The 18,497-nt window shown below is 38.5% G+C and overlaps 2 protein-coding genes across 2 annotated transcripts; both read left to right on the top strand.

The window, feature by feature from the left end:
• Nucleotides 1–6,346: 6,346 nt before the first annotated feature.
• On the top strand, nt 6,347–9,170 carry LOC134437433 (zinc finger protein 226-like). The gene is made up of 2 exons (XM_063186923.1): nt 6,347–7,145; nt 8,283–9,170. The coding sequence occupies exons 1-2, from the start codon at nt 6,347–6,349 to the stop codon at nt 9,083–9,085; spliced, it is 1,602 nt and encodes a 533-aa protein (XP_063042993.1). The 3' UTR covers nt 9,086–9,170.
• Nucleotides 9,171–13,311: 4,141 nt separating this feature from the next.
• On the top strand, nt 13,312–16,331 carry LOC134437221 (zinc finger protein 484-like). The gene is made up of 2 exons (XM_063186721.1): nt 13,312–13,864; nt 15,369–16,331. Exons 1-2 carry the CDS (start codon nt 13,375–13,377, stop codon nt 15,923–15,925), a joined length of 1,047 nt encoding a protein of 348 aa, XP_063042791.1. The 5' UTR covers nt 13,312–13,374; the 3' UTR covers nt 15,926–16,331.
• The last annotated feature ends 2,166 nt before the right edge of the window (nt 16,332–18,497 follow it).

Genomic DNA, 18,497 nt, shown 5'->3' on the forward strand with positions numbered 1-18,497 from the left:
GCACAACGTGTGTGTGTGTGTGTGTGTGTGTGTGTGTGTGTGTGTGTGTGTGTGTGTGTGTGTGTGTGTGTGTGTGTGTGTGTGTGTGTGTGTGTGTGTTGACCTCTCCTCTCCTCCTCTTCTTTTCCTCTCATCTCTTCTCCCTCCTTGGAGTGTGAGGTTTTGTGGTGGCTGTGTGTTTGGTTTAACGGTCTGTTGTGTGTGTGGCTGGTGATTCATTGTTTTCAGAGGTAAAAAATAAGGTAAAAATAAAGCAGAAGTTAAAAAAGTATATATAATATGCTTATTATAGACCTAGTATGTAGGCCTATACAGTAGTGTTTATGTGTTGTGGAACTTTGAATAAAATAACCATAATAATAATGATAATAATAATTTAAAAAAAAAACACACAACTAGCCTAACGCATAGCCTATTTTGGCAAGATTAAAAAATGGCTAGTTGAACTTCTGTTTGGCTGGTAAGAAAAAAATGTCTACTAGCCAAATTGGCTGGTGGTGGAAAAAGTTAATTTAGAGCCCTGAATGTTAGTGTTTTTGTTAGATAGGTGTCTTTTTGATTGGGCATATAGAAAAACATCATAGCTCATATTCACCCTCGTTAATCATCATCATGCTTGTGAATTTCTGTGTGTATATGTCTTTGAGGGTGAGCGGTACAGTGAGAGAAAGACAAGGAGACAGCGAAGTGACTGATCTCAATCCACTCTCTTGGATTCAGCCACTATTGTACTTCTCATGTAAGGTTGCAACACTGAGCCACATAATTCACCCTCTTTCTTGTCTACTCAACATGTGAACAGGATTGCATCAAAGAGTTTCGGAAATATTTATAGAAGTGCCCCCAAAAAGGACATGGGTCAAAACAGACAGACCTGAACACTAACCTAGTAAACTAACCCCATACTCCAGCGGCTAAAATAATTTTTGCCTGCGAGTGGGTCTAGCGCCAGACAATGCCTCATGCCCTGAAACTGGCAAACCAATCAGTGGTGTAGTCTATGTAGAATGCGGGTATACGGAGTATACCCTCTTCTAATTTTGAGGGATTTCAGTATACCCACTGAAAATTGATTGATCCATTGTTTTGAATAGCACAATCATATACAGTATACCCACTTCAAAAAGTGCTCAAATATACAGTATACCCACCATAAAAAAAGTAGACTACACCACCGAGATTAATCACAACGCCGAAGATTTGTCTTGATTCCTTTTGAATGCATAGCGGTCAGGTTTTTTGAGGGAGTGAGGACAAAGTGTTGGTCAATAGGCACAGACACACTTTGAAAAACAACGGGTAGTTCCCATCAACAATCTTTCAATGTCTCATTGATTGGGGCCAGACTTAATATTCACTAGCTTGCCAGGCTACCTGAACACCTTACAAGGGTTAATGTAGGCCTAGTCCTTAAACTTCCCTGATGCCCACATTGTCATTTTAAGCTAAAATATTTTATATTTCCTAATCACAAGTGTGACCATTGGGATAAACCATTGCCATTTCTTAGGTATTGATTGACTAATTTGGTTGTATATACACATTTAGATATGTACATTGTAAAATAAATAAATACATGTGAACTGCTCATCCAACATAAATACACTTATGAGTAGAGGTGCTCCGATCACCATTTTTTGGCCCGATCACCGATACCGATCACCAAAAATCTTTATCTGCCGATCACCGATCATTGCCGATCACAGAAATTATTTCCTATTTTTTTAATAGCCTATTAATTATCCTTATTGAATATTTCTGCCCATAAACCAATCAATCTTAATTTGCACATGTCGCTTTCACAATGTAGGCCTATTATTAGGCTATTACTATTATGATTATTATTATTATTGTTATTATTATTATTATTATTATTATTATTATTAGGCTATTATTATTATTATTATCTTTCAGCTCTTTCAGACTAGTGTTGGTAATATAGCCTACAAGTAAGTCTACAGTATTAATCAATTTATAAGTTATTGCATATAATTACTAAACTATTTAAGATTGAATTGAAACTGAAACATTACATCAATTTATAAGTTATTGCATATAATTACTTAACTATTTGAGATTGAATTGAAGCTCAGACACCTGGATCTCAGTCTCTCGTCTTCTGCATACGAGAAAAAACCCTGTCGCTTTAAATGAGCAGCCTCGTGAGGAGAGCCCCTCCCCTCTCTGTCACTCACTGTCCACAGCTGCAGTGCTCCGCGACCGTTCTGCTCTCTCCCTCTCACTTCTGTCGCCGTTTGGCGTTTCAGCGACTATCAAACTAATCGACTGACTGTCAATTACAACTTTGAAAACAATAACGTTGGCATGCTTGTGCGGACAACGTGAACTTGTCGCGTGCTGACCGAGGCAACTACACAGGTTATAACGTAAAATGGCTAACGGGTGAGAAGTAGTCTATCGCAAATTACATTGTGACTGAAACACTTGAGATTCTACATACACAAAACAAGAAAAAAAAACTTCACTTGAAAAAACAGGGAACACGCACAACACAGCGTGTCTGCGAGGAAAGCTCTTTCTCTGTAACACTGTCATAGAATGTAGAATTCCCTGCACAGACTCATTGAGTTTCACCGTCCATTCTCCCTAGTTGCTGTTTGGTGTTGCAGCGACTACAAAACTAATGACCTGGCTGTCCATTAGGCTACAACTTTAAAAACAATACAGTTGATGATTGTTTTGGAAACGTTTAGTTGTTGCGTGCTGACAGGCTGTAACTCAAAATAGTGAACATGGCGAGACTGACACGTCATTCACAAATTACAAGCGTCATGTAAACTGCGCATGGATCGGAAAATCAGATCATTGTTGATGCAGATATGATTATAAATGGTGAAAATGAAGGAGGGAATTCCAAAAAGTTAAAGACAAGTGAAGATGCCTTATTTTGGTGCAGCAGCTGTGCAGAGCCAGCACCTAGGCTACATGCAGGCAGCGCCAGGTGTAAAGGCGAAATGGTTGCGTGAGGAATTTAATATCTCTGGATCGGTTTTTTGATCGGCATGTTTTTCCGATCACCGATCAGGCTATTTTTGGCCATTATCGGCCGAGCATGATCGGCTGCCGAGCAATCGGAGCACCTCTACTTATGAGGTGAGTATTTCAAGCATAATGTGTTTTTTTTCTGTAACTGTATTCATTCAACCTGCTTTATTGTTTATTGTTCAACCTGCTATATTGTTTTCTTTTTTTTTAACCAAGTGCCCCTGCGGTCAACATGCATACTGGGAGGACACTTTTGTGCACCACATGTGGAAAGATGTTTAGTTATGTAGGACATTTAAGGAGACACCAGAGGCTTCATACTCATACTGGTGAAAAGACTTACCCTTGCAAAACATGTGGAAATTTTTTTACAAAAAAATGTAATCTTCGGAGACACCTGAATATTCATACTGGTGAAAAGCCTTTCCAATGTATAACATGTGGAAAATCCTTCAGAGAAGGAGGCACTTTAAGGAGACACCAGATGATTCATACAGGTCAAAAACCTTTTCCATGTATCACATGTGGAACAGCTTTTAGACAGGCAAGTGATTTAATAAAACACCAGAGGACTCACACTGGTGAAAAGCCTTACGTATGTGCCTGTGGAAAGGCATTTGCACGGGCAAGTGCTTTAAGGCTTCACCAAAGGACCCACACTGGAGAAAAGTCAATGTACCACTGAGTAGATTGGCCAGGTATGTGTAAGGAAAAAAATCAGTTGGAAAAGGTTTTTTGTTGGCTAACATTATTAGAATGCTTAACATGCTGTATCTAAAATGATTTCACTGCTATACCATGGAGGGAAAATGTGCAATTTCTTTCTTTCTTTTATTTAGACATCCTTAAGTACCATTGTGTGCGCTGACAGGACAATTGTCCGAAATATTTTTTTTTAAATTGCCCCATTACCTTTAAGACATACCTTCCAAAATAGCTAAATAATTCAACTGCTCTCTATTTAAAATAACATGCAGAAATTCGGACCACCACTTAGAAACATTGTTTTAGACATCCTCTCATGAATTTAGGGATATACTGTATGTTTATTTTTTTAGAAGAAACATGTGGTATGTGACTCCATGTAAAATATGAATGTATTGCACTCTGTAAATATTTACCGCTATGGACTATATGAAAATTATTACTGCATATGGTGAAGTGACTGAGACAAGTAGATATAGTGAAAATATTTCCTTTTCTTGTGTTAGCCCATGGAACATGTTAGCAGTAGATGCTATTGTGCATATGCATATTTATATATCTCTGTCTGAGCCAATGTAACACCATGCTGAGAGGAGAATCTTTACTGTAAGGTGCTTCTCCTGTTGCTATTAAAGAATAATGGATGGAATTGTGTTTGTCTTATTTGCAATTGTGACAAAACATTGCTGAGATAGCAGGGGTTCCATTTAGCACCATTGCCCTTTGCAAATATCGGTTATCGGCCTCCCATTTCCATAAATATCGGTATCGATATCGGCCCTGAAAAATAACATATCGGCCGGGCCCTACGTGAAATTATACAATTTCAATTAAGACATTAAATTAAAGTTAGGCTATTGTCTGCCATCATCCATGTCAGAACTATCTAACAAACCCCTAAATCCCCCCTCACTATGGGCCTGGTATAGTATGCTTAATGTTACAGGGGGATAGTGTAACTAAAAGATAAGTTCAACCAATTTCAACATGCAGTTGTAATGCTCACACTATCCTGGACTTGTCAGTACCTCGGATTTTTTTTCAACCTTTTCTGAGATCCTGTTCATTTTAAGTGGTTCAAGTGTTATTCCCAAAAAACAGCCAAAAGGTTATGCAACATCAGCAGACAACTAGCTAACATTGATACCTTTTTGGGAAAATATTTGGAGTAGGCCTATGTTACGAAAGTTTTTAATGTAAACAAAATCTGCCCCCATTAGAATAGTTCAGATCTCAGAAGGGGCCTAGCCGAGAAATACAGCATCACCAGGTAATGACACGTCCAGGGTAGCGTGAGCAATACAACAGCATATTGCAATTGGCAGAACTGTTCCTTTAATGACAAGAGTTTCCACCTAGAGTTTTGTATCTCACACCCCCTCCACCTAATCCCCCTCTATGCAGCTGCAAAATGGACCATGGCCACTTTCACTCTGAGGACAGTGAGAAAAATTCTGTCATTCAAATTGAGTATCTTCTCATCACCACATGTATGGTGCATTTCACACCTACACCCCATCCCCACTTAATCCACCACTATTAAGATTCTGTGTGCCACACCATGGCAATCAAAATGGTGGACACTGCAAACAGTGCTCCCATTCAACTGAACGTTTTCCCCATCACCTTTAATTTTACTCATTATTTTTTTTTATGTTCCACATGTATCAATGTTAGTGCACACGTTTGGGATGATGCATGTACAGTATGTTCAATCTGAGTCTTGATCATGTAAGCAAAATGGGTTTCATTGTAAAGTTACAATAAAGCAGGTAACAAAGTTAATAGAATTAGATGATATTTCACTAAAATAGGCATTTTAGTCATGTCCCCTAGTTTTCACTCATTCATGTTACTGTAACACATCGACACTGGATATACGGGATTAACCCCAGTCATAAGCAAAGGTATGTTCCCTAATGATCTGGTCAATATATTAATTTGTATATTTCATTTTTCAATAATGACGCTCAGGGCCGTAATCAGACATCTTCAAAGACTGAGGTCAAATACTGTGTGCTGTACTGCATACTATGCATTTAGAATACTTCAAACACTTAAGTCAAACACTTCTAGATTTCTTTGCATTAATCACTGCCTTGAGGATAAATGGGGGTGGCATATGCAGACTGAATTTAACATTGTTGGTCATATAAAATAAAGAGGACATGACCTCTGTGTCCTCAATGGTAGTTACGGCCATGATGGCGCTATGCCAGATAAGTTCTACCATATTTCTCTTGGGACACAACTCTTGACTGGAGTTTCATTCTTAGAGTCTTACATTTCTCACCCATCACCCCACCATCACTTAATCCACCTCTATGGAGCGTCTGAATGCCAGGCCATGGACATTCCAATGGACAGTGCAAACTGTTCGGTCATTCAGATGGAATTTCAATGCAAATAAGCCCATTCTTATGGCCCGCCTACAGCTGCAGCTCATTGGTCAAGTTGGACAAAGCTACATCTCATTGGTCAGAACTGGTTCCAGAAGCCCTGAGGGAGGGCCTCATCATATCACAAAGATACATAAATTGAGTGAAGAGATGTTCACAAATGAGACAGTGAGTGAAGGTGGTTTGTAGTCATCTTGAAGAAGAGATTTGAGGGTTTACTTCTATCTCAAGTAGTCATGACCATGAAGGAGATTAAAGAAGAAGACTTTGATGATTTTCTCCAAGAGTATTCAAGGCGACCTCGAGAGGATGATTCAACCAGCAAAGAAGAAATGAGTTCCGCAATAAAAATGGAAGAGGAGTCAAATGTTACAGGAAACAGTCATGATGGTATGAAGTTTACCAGCAAGGTGTCAGAATCATCCAAACTGGTTACAATGAAGAAGGAAATCAAAGAAGAAGACATTGATTATTTTCTCCGAGAATATTTATGGCAACCACGACAGGATGATTCAACCAGCAAAACAACCTGCAAAGAAGAAATCAGCCCTGCAATGGACATTAAAGTGGAAGAGGAGTCCAATGTTGCAGGAAACAGTCATGATGGAATGAAGTTTACTAGCAAGGTGTCAGAATCATCCAAACCGGTTACAATAAAGCAGGAGATCAAAGAAGACATTGATTTTCTTCAAGAGTATTTATGGCAACCACAGCAGGATGATTCAACCAGCAGAACAACCTGTAAAGAAGAAATCAGCCCTGCAATGGACATTAAAGAGGAAGAGGAGTCCAATGCTATCGGAAACAGTCATGATGGAATGAAGTTAACCAGCAAGGAGTCAGAATCATCCCAACTGGTCACATGCAAGAAGGAGATCAAAATAGAGGACTTTGAAGTCTCCTTGCACAGAATGCAAGAGAATGATGAAACCAAATCATCTGTCTTTAAGGAAGAAAATTGTTCATCTGTGGATATTGAAGAGGAAATTGACTATAACCTGATCGAGAATGGCAACAATGATATGCCCCCTACAAGTAAGTTTTATATCAGAAAATGGTAGAGGTGGTTGAGTATTCTCAATTCCATTTAACCCTTGTACAATGTCCGTGTTTTTTTTTTCTACATAGAAGGTGTTCAGGTCTTTTTAACTCGAGCATATAGAAAAATAATTTTAAAAGCGGGAAACATCAGCTCATATCCACCCTCGTTACCTTCATCATGCTTGTGACTTTTATGGGTTTGTTTTTTCAGTTTTATGTTTCTCTCAAACATTGAGCTTCTCCAGTGAAAGAATGATAACTGTTACTATTTTTTCCTTAAGCAAAAAAACTGAAGGCGGGTCAAAAAGACCTGTACACTAACTTAGTAAACTAGCCCCACCCTCCAGCCTTTGTTTTGAGTCTTTGGATGCAAAACGACAGTTTGACACAGTTTGAAAAACAACGGCAAAGAGGTTGGATATGTTTTAAGAGGAATCGAAACACGCCTACTCAATGCAATAGTGTATGCTCAAAATTTGGTCTCCTAAGGGGGCGTTGTCCCTCCTTCTTCTTCTCTTTTCGTGGTGTTTGCACAAGGCGTGCGCTATCGCCATCTACAGCGCTAAGGGGACTCCATTTATTCTCTACCTCAAGACTCCGAAGGTCTCCTAATCGAAGGTCTCCTAAAGGAGCGTTCACCCGACGTGAAGTGGATACCGGAAAAGAACCCGCCTGCTTTATCTCACTCTCATATACGATTCTCTGACAACGGGTTGTTCCCATCAACAATCTTCTCAATGATTGGGGCCGGACTAAATTTCCACATTTAATCTCACATCTAATCAGGCTTGCTAGGCTACCTGAACAACTTACAAGGGTTAAAGATATGTTGCCCTTAAACTTCCCTGATGCACACACATTGTAAATTGAAGTTGAAATATTTCCTTATTACAATTGTGACCATTGATATTAATTGACTAATGTGATTGCAAAAGAAGATAAATGAATGTGAAATGTTTTGAACAGCTTATCAAGCGTCAATACAGTTATTTTCTAGTGCCTTCCCATCTTCTTGTCACACGATGACAAACACATATACATATTATGAGGTGAGAATATTTCAAGCATGATGTTTCTTACTGCAACTGTATTCATTCAACCTTCTTAGATGTTGTCTTTTTTTTAAACCAGGTGCCCCTGCGGTCAACATGCATGCTGGGAGGACACTTCAGTGCACCACATGTGGAAAGGTGTTTACACATGCAGAGCATTTAAGGAGACACCAGAGGCTTCATACTCATTCTGGTGAAAAGACTTACCCTTGTAAAACATGTGGAAAATATTTTACTACAAAACACACTCTTCAGGTACACCTGAAAATTCATACTGAAGAAAAGCCTTTCCCATGTACAGCATGTGGAAAGACTTTTCTACGAAAAGCTGATCTTCAGAAACACCTGAGGATTCATACTGGTGAAAAGCCTTTCTCGTGTACAACATGTGGAAACTCCTTCAGGCTAAAAAGTGTTCTTCAGGAACACCTGAGAATGCATACTGGAGAAATCCGTTACCAGTGTGCAACATGTGGAAAGGCTTTCACACAAAAATGCGATCTCCAAAACCACCTGATGATTCATACTGGAGAAAGGCCTTTCCTATGTAAAACATGTGGAAAGTCCTTCAGAGTGGGAAGCACTTTAAGAAAACACCAGATGATTCATACAGATGAAAGGCCAAATACATGTATTACATGTGGTAAGTCCTTCAGAGAAGGAGGCACTTTAAGGAGACACCAGAGGATTCACACTGATGAAAAGCCTTACCTTTGTACCACATGTGGAAGAGCTTTTAGAGTGGCAAGTAATTTAAGGAGACACCAGATGATTCACACTGGTGAAAAGCCTTACGTATGTGCCACATGTGGAAAGGCCTTTACACAGGCAGGTAATTTAAGAATTCACCAGAGTACCCACAATGGAGAAAAGTCAATGTAGTAGATTGGCCAGCTATGTATAAAGAAAAAACAGTTGGCAGGTTTTTTGTAACATTATTAGAATGCTTAACATAATGTATCTAACATTATTTCACTACTATAACATGAAGGAAAAAATGCAATTTCTTGAAAGTTTTTTTTTTATTTAAATATCCTTAAGTATCCTTGTGTGCTCTGACAAGACAATGGTCCTGAATACTTTATTTCCCCATTACCTTTCAGACATACTTTCCAAAAATAGCTAAATAATTAAACTGCTCTCTATTTAAAATAACATGCAGAAATTCGGACCACCACTTAGAAACATTGTTTTAGACATCCTCTCATGAATTTAAGGATATATGTTATTTTTTTTAGAAGAAACATTTTGTATGTGATTCCACGTAAAATATGAATGTATTGCACTCTGTAAATATTTACCGCTACGGACTTTATGTAAATGATTACTGTATATGTCGAAGTGACTGAGACAACAAGTGGATATAGTAAAAAATATTTCCTTTTATTTTGTTTGCCCATGAAACATGTTATCAGTAGATGCTATTGTGCATATGCATATTTATATATCTCTGACTGAGCCAATGTAATACCATGCTGAGAGGAGATTCTTGACTGTAAGGTGCTGCTCTTGCTGTTATTAAAGAATAATGGATGGAATTATGTTTGTCTTATTTGCAAATGTCAGAACGAATGAACAGACCCCTCAATCCCCCCTCGCTACGGGCCTGGCATAGTATGTTTAAAGGTACACTGTGTAAGATTGTCAGTTCTTTATTTCCAGAATTAATGCTACCCATTCACTAATGTTACCTTTTTCATGAATACTTACCACCACCATCAAATTGTAAGTATTCATTATGACTGGAAAAATTTCACTTTTCATATGTGAAAAGGGGGGTCATAGAGGTAGAAAATAACACTAGAGAGGACCCCGCCCCCCTTTTTATGGCAATCTGTAGCGGCCATTATCTGTAGGTAGATCAGAGAAATGGAAATTAACGGAGAACGAGGCTCACCTCTGTCAAAAATGGCTTAATCATGTGAAAATGTCCATCAACACACTATACAAGGACAATAGTTGAAGTGTGTTGCTAACTATGTCCATAAAATACAGTATATTATTTGATTTTTAAATGTATTTTATCGACTCATATGATTTAAGTAGATATTTAGCCTGACATTTCAAAGCTGGTCTTTGATTAAAGTGTTACTTCATATTTACACAGTTTTAGTCAATTTCTTGACAGGGGTGGGCGTGTTCTCCATTGACTTGCATTGCCTGAAAGTACCTACACTACCTACGGAAGTTGGGAAGCTCCAGCTGCCATTTCCCAGTGCTGTCGCAAATTGCTGTGTCCTCTCTAGTGTTATTTTCTACCTTTATGAGGGGGATCTTCTCCATGGTCCGCCATTTTGAATTTCCAGAAATAGCCATTTTTAGCTGCAAAAGTGACTGTACTTGGGCCATACTAGAAAATATTAGTTTAGTACTTAGTAATATTTCATGAAAAGATCAACTTTGGCAATAGGCAACCCAGTTTCAATGACCCTTTAATGTTACAGGGGGATAGTGTAACTAAAGGATAAGTTCAGCCAAGTTCAACATGCAGTTGTAATGCTCACACTACCCCACTCTACTCTACCCTATACCTACTCAAAATGGCTCAGTATCTATATAGTATACTGTAAACTGAGTCGATGAGTATTATCCAAGGGTTCAGGGTGGGAGTGCTATAACCTGAGTTTAGACCCTAGAGTTTTGCATTCACACCTAAACTCCATCTGACCTATTCACACCCCTAAATAATTCACCTCTATGGAGCATCTAAATGATGGGCCATGGCCAACAACAACACAAATGTGTCTCCTATTTAGACTTAATACCATTCTCTTGGAGGTATAGGTCACTCAGATGGCGACGAGCACGTTTTAGCAAAAGCTTTATCCCATCTGCCATCACGGCACTGAACAACCTACCGCAATAACCCTGTATGGTCCCCCCCCCCCTGGTTGTGCATTTAATGTATATAGTATGTTGTATGAGTACATGTGTTGGAGCGTGCATGTACATGTGTTGGAGTGTGCATGTACAGGTGAATGTGTGTATGAAGGTGTGAGTATGTCTATGTGTATGAATGTACAGTACAGTATATCCAATTGTTCAGGGTGAGAGTGCTATAACCTGAGTTTAGACCCTAGAGTTTTGCATTCACACCTAAACTCCATCTGACCTATTCACACCCCCAAATAGTTCACCTCCATGGAGCTTCTGAATGATGGGCCATGGCCAACACCCACACAAATGTGTCTCCTATTTAGACTTAATACCATTCTCTTGAAATTGCCCTTCATTGGTATCTGCATTACTGTATGCAAATAAGACCTTTGCTCTTGATTTACCTAGTTTACCTAGTTTATTTTCAAAAACCATGCTGCCCATTCACAAATGTTACCTTTTTCATGAAAACTTACCACCACCACCAATTTTTTTTTTTTCAGTATGATCTGGGGAAATTGCATTTTTCATACATGAAAAGGGGGATCATCTCCATGGTCCGCCATTTTGAATTTCCAGAAGTGAACATTTTTAGCTGCAAAACCTACTGTACTTTGGTTATACCAGTAAATATTGGTTTGTTATACAGTAAAAATCATGTAAATTTGGCAATAGAACGCACAGTTTCAATGAGCAGCATAGTTGCAGTACCAATTCTGGCCACATCCTACACAGTGCACCTTTGATTGACATCAGCATTACTGAATGCAAATAAGACCATTGTTCTTCATTTGCGTACAGCTTCAGCTTATTACCCTGGAATGCCTGCTGGTTTAGCTCATTGTTCAAGTCTGACTGCAGTTGCAATTTAGGAGCTGTTTCCACATAGGAGAATATTTTTGAAAACACATTAGTTTTGGCCTTCCGTCTCCACGTACACAGAGCTTACATATCAGAAATCCAGCTTTAAAGATATCTTAATTAGGGGGGTAAAATGCACTTGTTGCAATGGAGTATTACATTTTTATCCCCATGTTGCGTTTCCACCTAAACAGGAGAAAAAAATACCCACATTTAAAAATATCCTGCTACGTGGAAACAGCACCTTAGCCAGACATGATTACAACAGTCTGGAGAGAGGGTCTGTGGATAGAGTCAGTGGAGATGATCTGTAGAGATCTTCAGGAAGAGATTAGTAGGTAATACTATATTTTAATGCTTTTGGGTATATGACAGTCTCTGTGTGGTGAAAGATTGTTTATTTGTGTCAATGTTTTTATTCTGGCTAAAAGAACGTTTTCTGCACATTCAGTGTGTAATTGGTTCAATATACCTCAGATGAGTCTTCCTGGCCCTGACCCAAGAAAATACCATGTGATTCAATATTAATATTTCATTGAAGTCAGGATATATTAATACTTTGATACTGTCCAGTGTTCAATGTGAATTGTGTATGGTATGAGTGTATTTTTAATGTTTTGTTATGTGTAGGGGTCACTTGACTACACATTAAATCTGCATTTGAGCTCTGATAAACATATCCAATGAAAACAAGACAATACCATGGGTAAAAGCAGAGTAGTTTAAAATGATGAAATGATATCTCTGTGTTCTGTCCTTTATTCCCAACACTGATTTCTTATGCCACTGATCCTATTTTTCAAATCTACTATGTGATCATTTCTGAAAGGTTAAATGGACTAAATGGACCTCTTAAATGAGAATTAAAAACTTAGAAACGTTGAAAACGAACCAGTTGACTGCTCACAATATTTGAAGTGGAAACAATTCTGTCCTTTGTATGGGTGACTTTAAATCATCCAACAAAGTAAATTACTGCTGTTATATTTCTCACCCATCACCCCACCATCATTAATCCAACTCTATGGAGCGTCTGAATGCCAGGCCATGGCCATTTACATGGACAGTGCAAACTGCTCGGTCATTCAGATGGAATTCTAATGCAAATAAGCCCATACTTCTGGCCCGCCTACAGCTGCAGCTCATTGGTCAGTTTGGACACAGCTGCATCTCATTGGTCAGAACTAGTTACAGAAGCCCTGAACGAGGGCCTCATCATATATCTCAAAGATAAATAAATTGTGTGAAGAGATGTTCACAAATGAGACAGTGAGTGAAGGTGGTTTGTAGTCATCTTGAAGAAGAGATTTGAGGTTTTACTTCTATCTCAAGCAGTCATGACCATGAAAGAAATTAAAGAAGAAGGCTTTGATTATTTTCTCCAAGAGTATTCAAGGCGAACCCAAGAGGATGATTCAACCAGCAAAGAAGAAATGAGTCCTGCAATAAAAATGGAAGAGGAGTCCAATGTTACAGGAAACAGTCATGATGGTATGACGTCTATCAGGAAGGTGTCAGAATCATCCAAACTGGTTACAAAAAAGAAGGAGATCAAAGAAGAAGATGATTATTTTCTCCAAGAGTATTTATGGCAACCACGACAGGATGATTCAACCAGCACAACAACCTGCAAAGAAGAAAAGAGTTCTGCAATGGACATTAAAGAGGAAGAGGAGTCCAATGTTACAGGAAACAGTCATGATGGAATGAAGTTTACCAGCAAGGAGTCAGAATCATCCCAACTGGTCACATACAAGACGGAGATCAAAAGAGAGGACTTTGAAGTCTCCTTGCACAGAATACAAGAGAATGATGACACAAAATCATCTTTCTTTAAGGAAGAAAATTGTTCATCCGTGGATATTGAAGAAGAAATTGACCATAACCTGATCGAGAATGGCAACAATGGCATGCCCCCTACAAGTAAGTAAGTTTTATATCAGAAAATGGTAGAGGTGGGTGAGTATTCTCAATCCCCTTTAACCCTTGTACAATGCCCGTGTTTTTTTAGATAGGTGTCTTTTTGATTGGGCATATAGACAAATAATAATACAAAAAATCATAGCTCATATTCACCCTCGTTAATCACCATCATGCTTCTGAATTTCTGTGTATATATGTCTTTGAGGGTGAGTGGGACAGTGAGAGAAAGACAAGGAGACAGCGAAGTGACTAATCTCAATCCACTCTCTTGGATTCAGCATCTATTGGGCTTCTCATGCAAGGTTGCAACACTGAGCCACTTAATTCACCCTCTTTCTTGTCTTCTCATTATGTGAACAGGATTGCATCAAAGACTTTCAAAACAGACAGACCTGAACACTAACCTAGTAAACCAGCCCCATCATCCAGCGGGCAAAATATGTTTTGCCTGCGAGTGGATCTAGCGTCAGACAGTGCCTCATGCCCTGAAACTGGCAGACCGATCAATCACAATGCCGGAGATTTCTCTAGATTCCTTTTGAATGTATAGGTGCTGGTATGCTTGCTGCAAGATACGCGAGCGCGTGCACGATTTGTTCATGAACACGTCAACGTGCGTATTTAATGTCAATTTCGCGCGCGTTGGACACGCCAGCCAAATGCGTGCGTCAGGTGCAATATGTTCAAACTCGCTGGGGGCGATCATAATATGGACTGCGCAGTTCCACGCGTGTGCTTGATATGAACACGTCAATGGCAGCAACTTTTAAGAGCGTCTCATTGAGTTTGTCCGAAATTTCAAACATTTGTCATCATACTTCCTTGTTGCACTTTGAAAAGAGAGCATGCACATACAGGAGTAGTAGCAGTATTCTTTCCTTGCCGCCAGTATTTTGTGTCTTAGTCAACAGCTTTTGAAGCAAGCATGTGCTGTCGGTTGCTCGCGGTGACGTGCGTAATTTACAGCTCGCAGCAAGCATACCGGCACCTTATAGCGGACAGGTTTTTGAGGGAGTGAGGACAAAGTGTTGGTCAATAGGCACAGAACAGTTTGAAAAACAACAGGTAGTTCCCATCAACAATCTTTCAATGTCTCATTGATTGGGGCCAGACTCAATATTCACATTTAATCTCACATTTATTCTGGCTTGCCAGGCTACCTGAACACCTTACGCGGGTCAATGTAGGCCTAGTCCTTAAACTTCCCTGATGCCCACACATTGACATTTTAAGGTGAAATATTTTATATTTCCAAATCACAATTGTGACCATTGGGATGAACCATTGCCATTTCTTAGGTATTGATTGACTAATTCGGTTGTATATACACATTTAGATAAGTACATTGTAAAAGAAGATAAATGTGAACTGCTCATCAAACATAAATACACTTATGAGGTGAGAATATTTCAAGCATAATGTTTTTTTTCTGTAACTGTATTCATTCAACCTGCTTTATTGTTTATTGTTCAACCTGCTGTATTGTTTTCTTTTTTTTAACCAGGTGCCCCTGCGGTCAACATGCATACTGGGAGGACATTTTTGTGCACCACATGTGGAAAGATGTTTAGTTATGTAGCACATTTAAGGAGACACCAGAGGCTTCATACTCATACTGGTGAAAAGACTTACCCTTGTAAAACATGTGGGAAATGTTTTACAACAAAGGATACTCTTCAGGCACACCTGAGGATTCATACTGGAGAAAAGTCTTTCCCATGCACAACATGTGGAAAGACGTTTCTACGAAAAGGTGGACTTCAGAAACACCTGATGACTCATACTGGAGAAAAGCCTTTCCCATGTATAACATGTGGACAATCCTTCAGAGAAGGAGGAACTTTAAGGAGACACCAGATGATTCATACAGGTCAAAAGCCTTTTCCATGTATCACATGTGGAAAAGCTTTTAGAGACACAAGTAATTTAAAAACACATCAGAGGACTCACACTGGTGAAAAGCCTTACGTATGTGCCACATGTGGAAAGGCCTTTACACGGGCAAGTCGTTTAAAGATTCACCAGAGTACCCACACTGGTGAAAGATCAATGTGCCACTGAGTAGATTGGGCAGATATGTGTAAAGAAAAAAAGGGGGGGGTTGGTAACATTATTAGAATGCTTAACATACTGTATGTAAATGATTGCACTGCTATAATATGAAGGAAAAATGTGCAATTTCTTAAAAGGTTCTTTTTAATTTAAATATCCTTAAGTATTCTTGTGTGCTCTGACAAGACAATTGTGCTGAATACTTTATCTCATTACCTTTAAGACATAATTTCCAAAAACAACTAAACAAATGAGCTGATCTCAATTTAAAATAACATGCAGAAATGTAGACCACCACTTAGAAATATCCTGCCATGCATTTAAGGATACATGTTCATGTTTTGAGAAGAAACATGTTGTAATGTGACTCCATGTAAAAAAAATGAATGTATTGCAATCTGTAAATGTTTAAAGAATTAAAGAATAATGAATGGAATTGTGTGTGTCTTATTTGTAATTGTGACGAAGACTAATAATTCACCTCAAAACACATTGCTGAGATAGCACTTACGTTTTCCTTTGCAAATCTACAGGCAGCATATGTGATTAAATAAACTTTTTTAATTGTAATGCAAAAAAACTTCAGATATGTGTAAAAAAAAAAAAAAATTGGAGGGTTTTTTGTCACAAAACCTGACGGTGGTGACATCTGATGGAGTTCACAAAAAAAACATGTGTTTTACATGTTTTTGACAAGTTTTAACAATGTGCTTACAGTAAGTATCTACAATTATGTTTAATTGTTGAAGTAATTCACTTTAATACAGTAAACTTATTTCTTTACTTCTAATTCTGTATGGCACTGTTGACAAAACCAAGAAAGAGCCTATTTTATGGAAAATGTAAAACATGGGGAGCTTGCCAATACATTTCCTGCACAGCCAAGACCTTTGTCTATGATAATACACCTCTATATTTTGGACTTGAACAAATTAAAACGTGTTTTTGCCACATTTTCAAGAATCAGTTAAGCCTACACAAATATTTTTGAAATAAGAAAAAAAATGTTTGTTCTATTTAGACGTTTAGTAAGCATTGCATAACGGTACAAATTTAAAAATTAGACCACATGGAACAGTATTAAAATAGAACATAGAACATTCAAAGGCATATGTCTGAACAAAAAATATATATACGTAATCACCTAAAAATTCCAGATACACGTGCAACCAAATCAATACAATTTTAATTGCTTTTATTTGTGTCTGACAGTGTTGACACATATCGGTTATCGGCCTCCCATTTACATAAATATCGGTATCGATATCGGCCCTGAAAAAAAAAACATATCGGCCGGGCCCTATGTGAAATTATACAATTTCAATTAAGACATTAAATTAAAGTTAGGCTATTTTCTGCCATCACCCATGTCAGAACTATCTAACAAACCCCTCAATCCCCCCTCGCTACGGGCCTGGTATAGTATGTTTAATGTTACAGGGGGATAGTGTAACTAAAGGATAAGTTCAGCCAATTTCAACATGCAGTTGTAATGCTCACACTACCCTGGACTTGTCAGTACCTCAGATTATTTTCAACCTTTTCTTAGATCCTGGTCATTTTTTGGGGGGCAAGTGTTTGTTTACATTAAAAAACATCTTTATTTATTCCCAAAAAACACACAAAAGGTTATGCAGCATCAGAAGAGAACTAGCTAACGTTGATACCTTTTTGGGAAAATATTTGGAGTAGGCCTATGTTAAGAAAGTCTTTAATCTAAACAAAATCTGCCCCATTAGAATAGCTCAGATCTCGGAAAGGGCTGAGACAAAAAATGCAGCATCACCAGTTACTGACACGTCCAAGGTAGCGTGAGCAATACAACAGCATATTGAAATTGGCAGAACTGCTCCTTTAATGACAAGAGTTTCACACCTAGAGTTTTGTGTCCCACACCCCCTCCACCTAATCCCCCTCTATGCAGCTGCAAAATGGACCATGGCCACTTTCACTCTGAGGACAGTGAGAAAAATTCTGTCATTCAAATTGAGTATCTTCTCATCACCACATGTATGGTGCATTTCACACCTACACCCCATCCCCATTTAATCTACCACTATTAAGATTCTGTGTGCCACACCATGGCCATCAAAATGGTGGACACTGCAAACAGTGCTCCCATTCAACTGAACGTTTTCCCCATCACTTTTAATTTTCCTCAGTAGTTTTTTTATGTTCCACATGTATCAATGTTAGTGCACACATTTGGGATGGTGCATGTATGTTCAATCTGAGTCTTGATCATGTAAGCAAAATGGGTTTCAGTGTAAAGTTACAATAAAGCAGGTAACAAAGTTAATAGAATTAGATGATATTTCACTAAAATAGGCATTTTAGTCATGTCCCCTAGTTTTCACTCATTCATGTGACTGTAACACATCGACACTCTGGATTTACGGGATTTACCCCAGTCATAAGCAAAGGTATGTTCCCTAATGATCTGGTCAATATATTAATTTGTATATTTCATTTTTCAGTAATAACGCTCAGGGCCGTAATCAGACATTTTCAAAGACAGAGGTCAAATACTGTGTGCTGTACTGCATACTATACATTTAGAATACTTCAAACACTTAAGTCA

The sequence above is a fragment of the Engraulis encrasicolus genome, chromosome 21 (assembly GCF_034702125.1).
Source record: "Engraulis encrasicolus isolate BLACKSEA-1 chromosome 21, IST_EnEncr_1.0, whole genome shotgun sequence".
NCBI lineage: Eukaryota > Metazoa > Chordata > Actinopteri > Clupeiformes > Engraulidae > Engraulis > Engraulis encrasicolus.

Coding starts and splice junctions, on each gene's coding strand:
- LOC134437221 (XM_063186721.1), top strand. CDS start 13,375: ATGAGTCCTGCAATAAAAATGGAAGAGGAGTCCAATGTTACAGGAAAC. Junction 13,865..15,368: donor CAATGGCATGCCCCCTACAA/GTAAGTAAGTTT, acceptor TTTTTTAACCAG/GTGCCCCTGCGGTCAACATG.
- LOC134437433 (XM_063186923.1), top strand. CDS start 6,347: ATGACCATGAAGGAGATTAAAGAAGAAGACTTTGATGATTTTCTCCAA. Junction 7,146..8,282: donor CAATGATATGCCCCCTACAA/GTAAGTTTTATA, acceptor TTTTTAAACCAG/GTGCCCCTGCGGTCAACATG.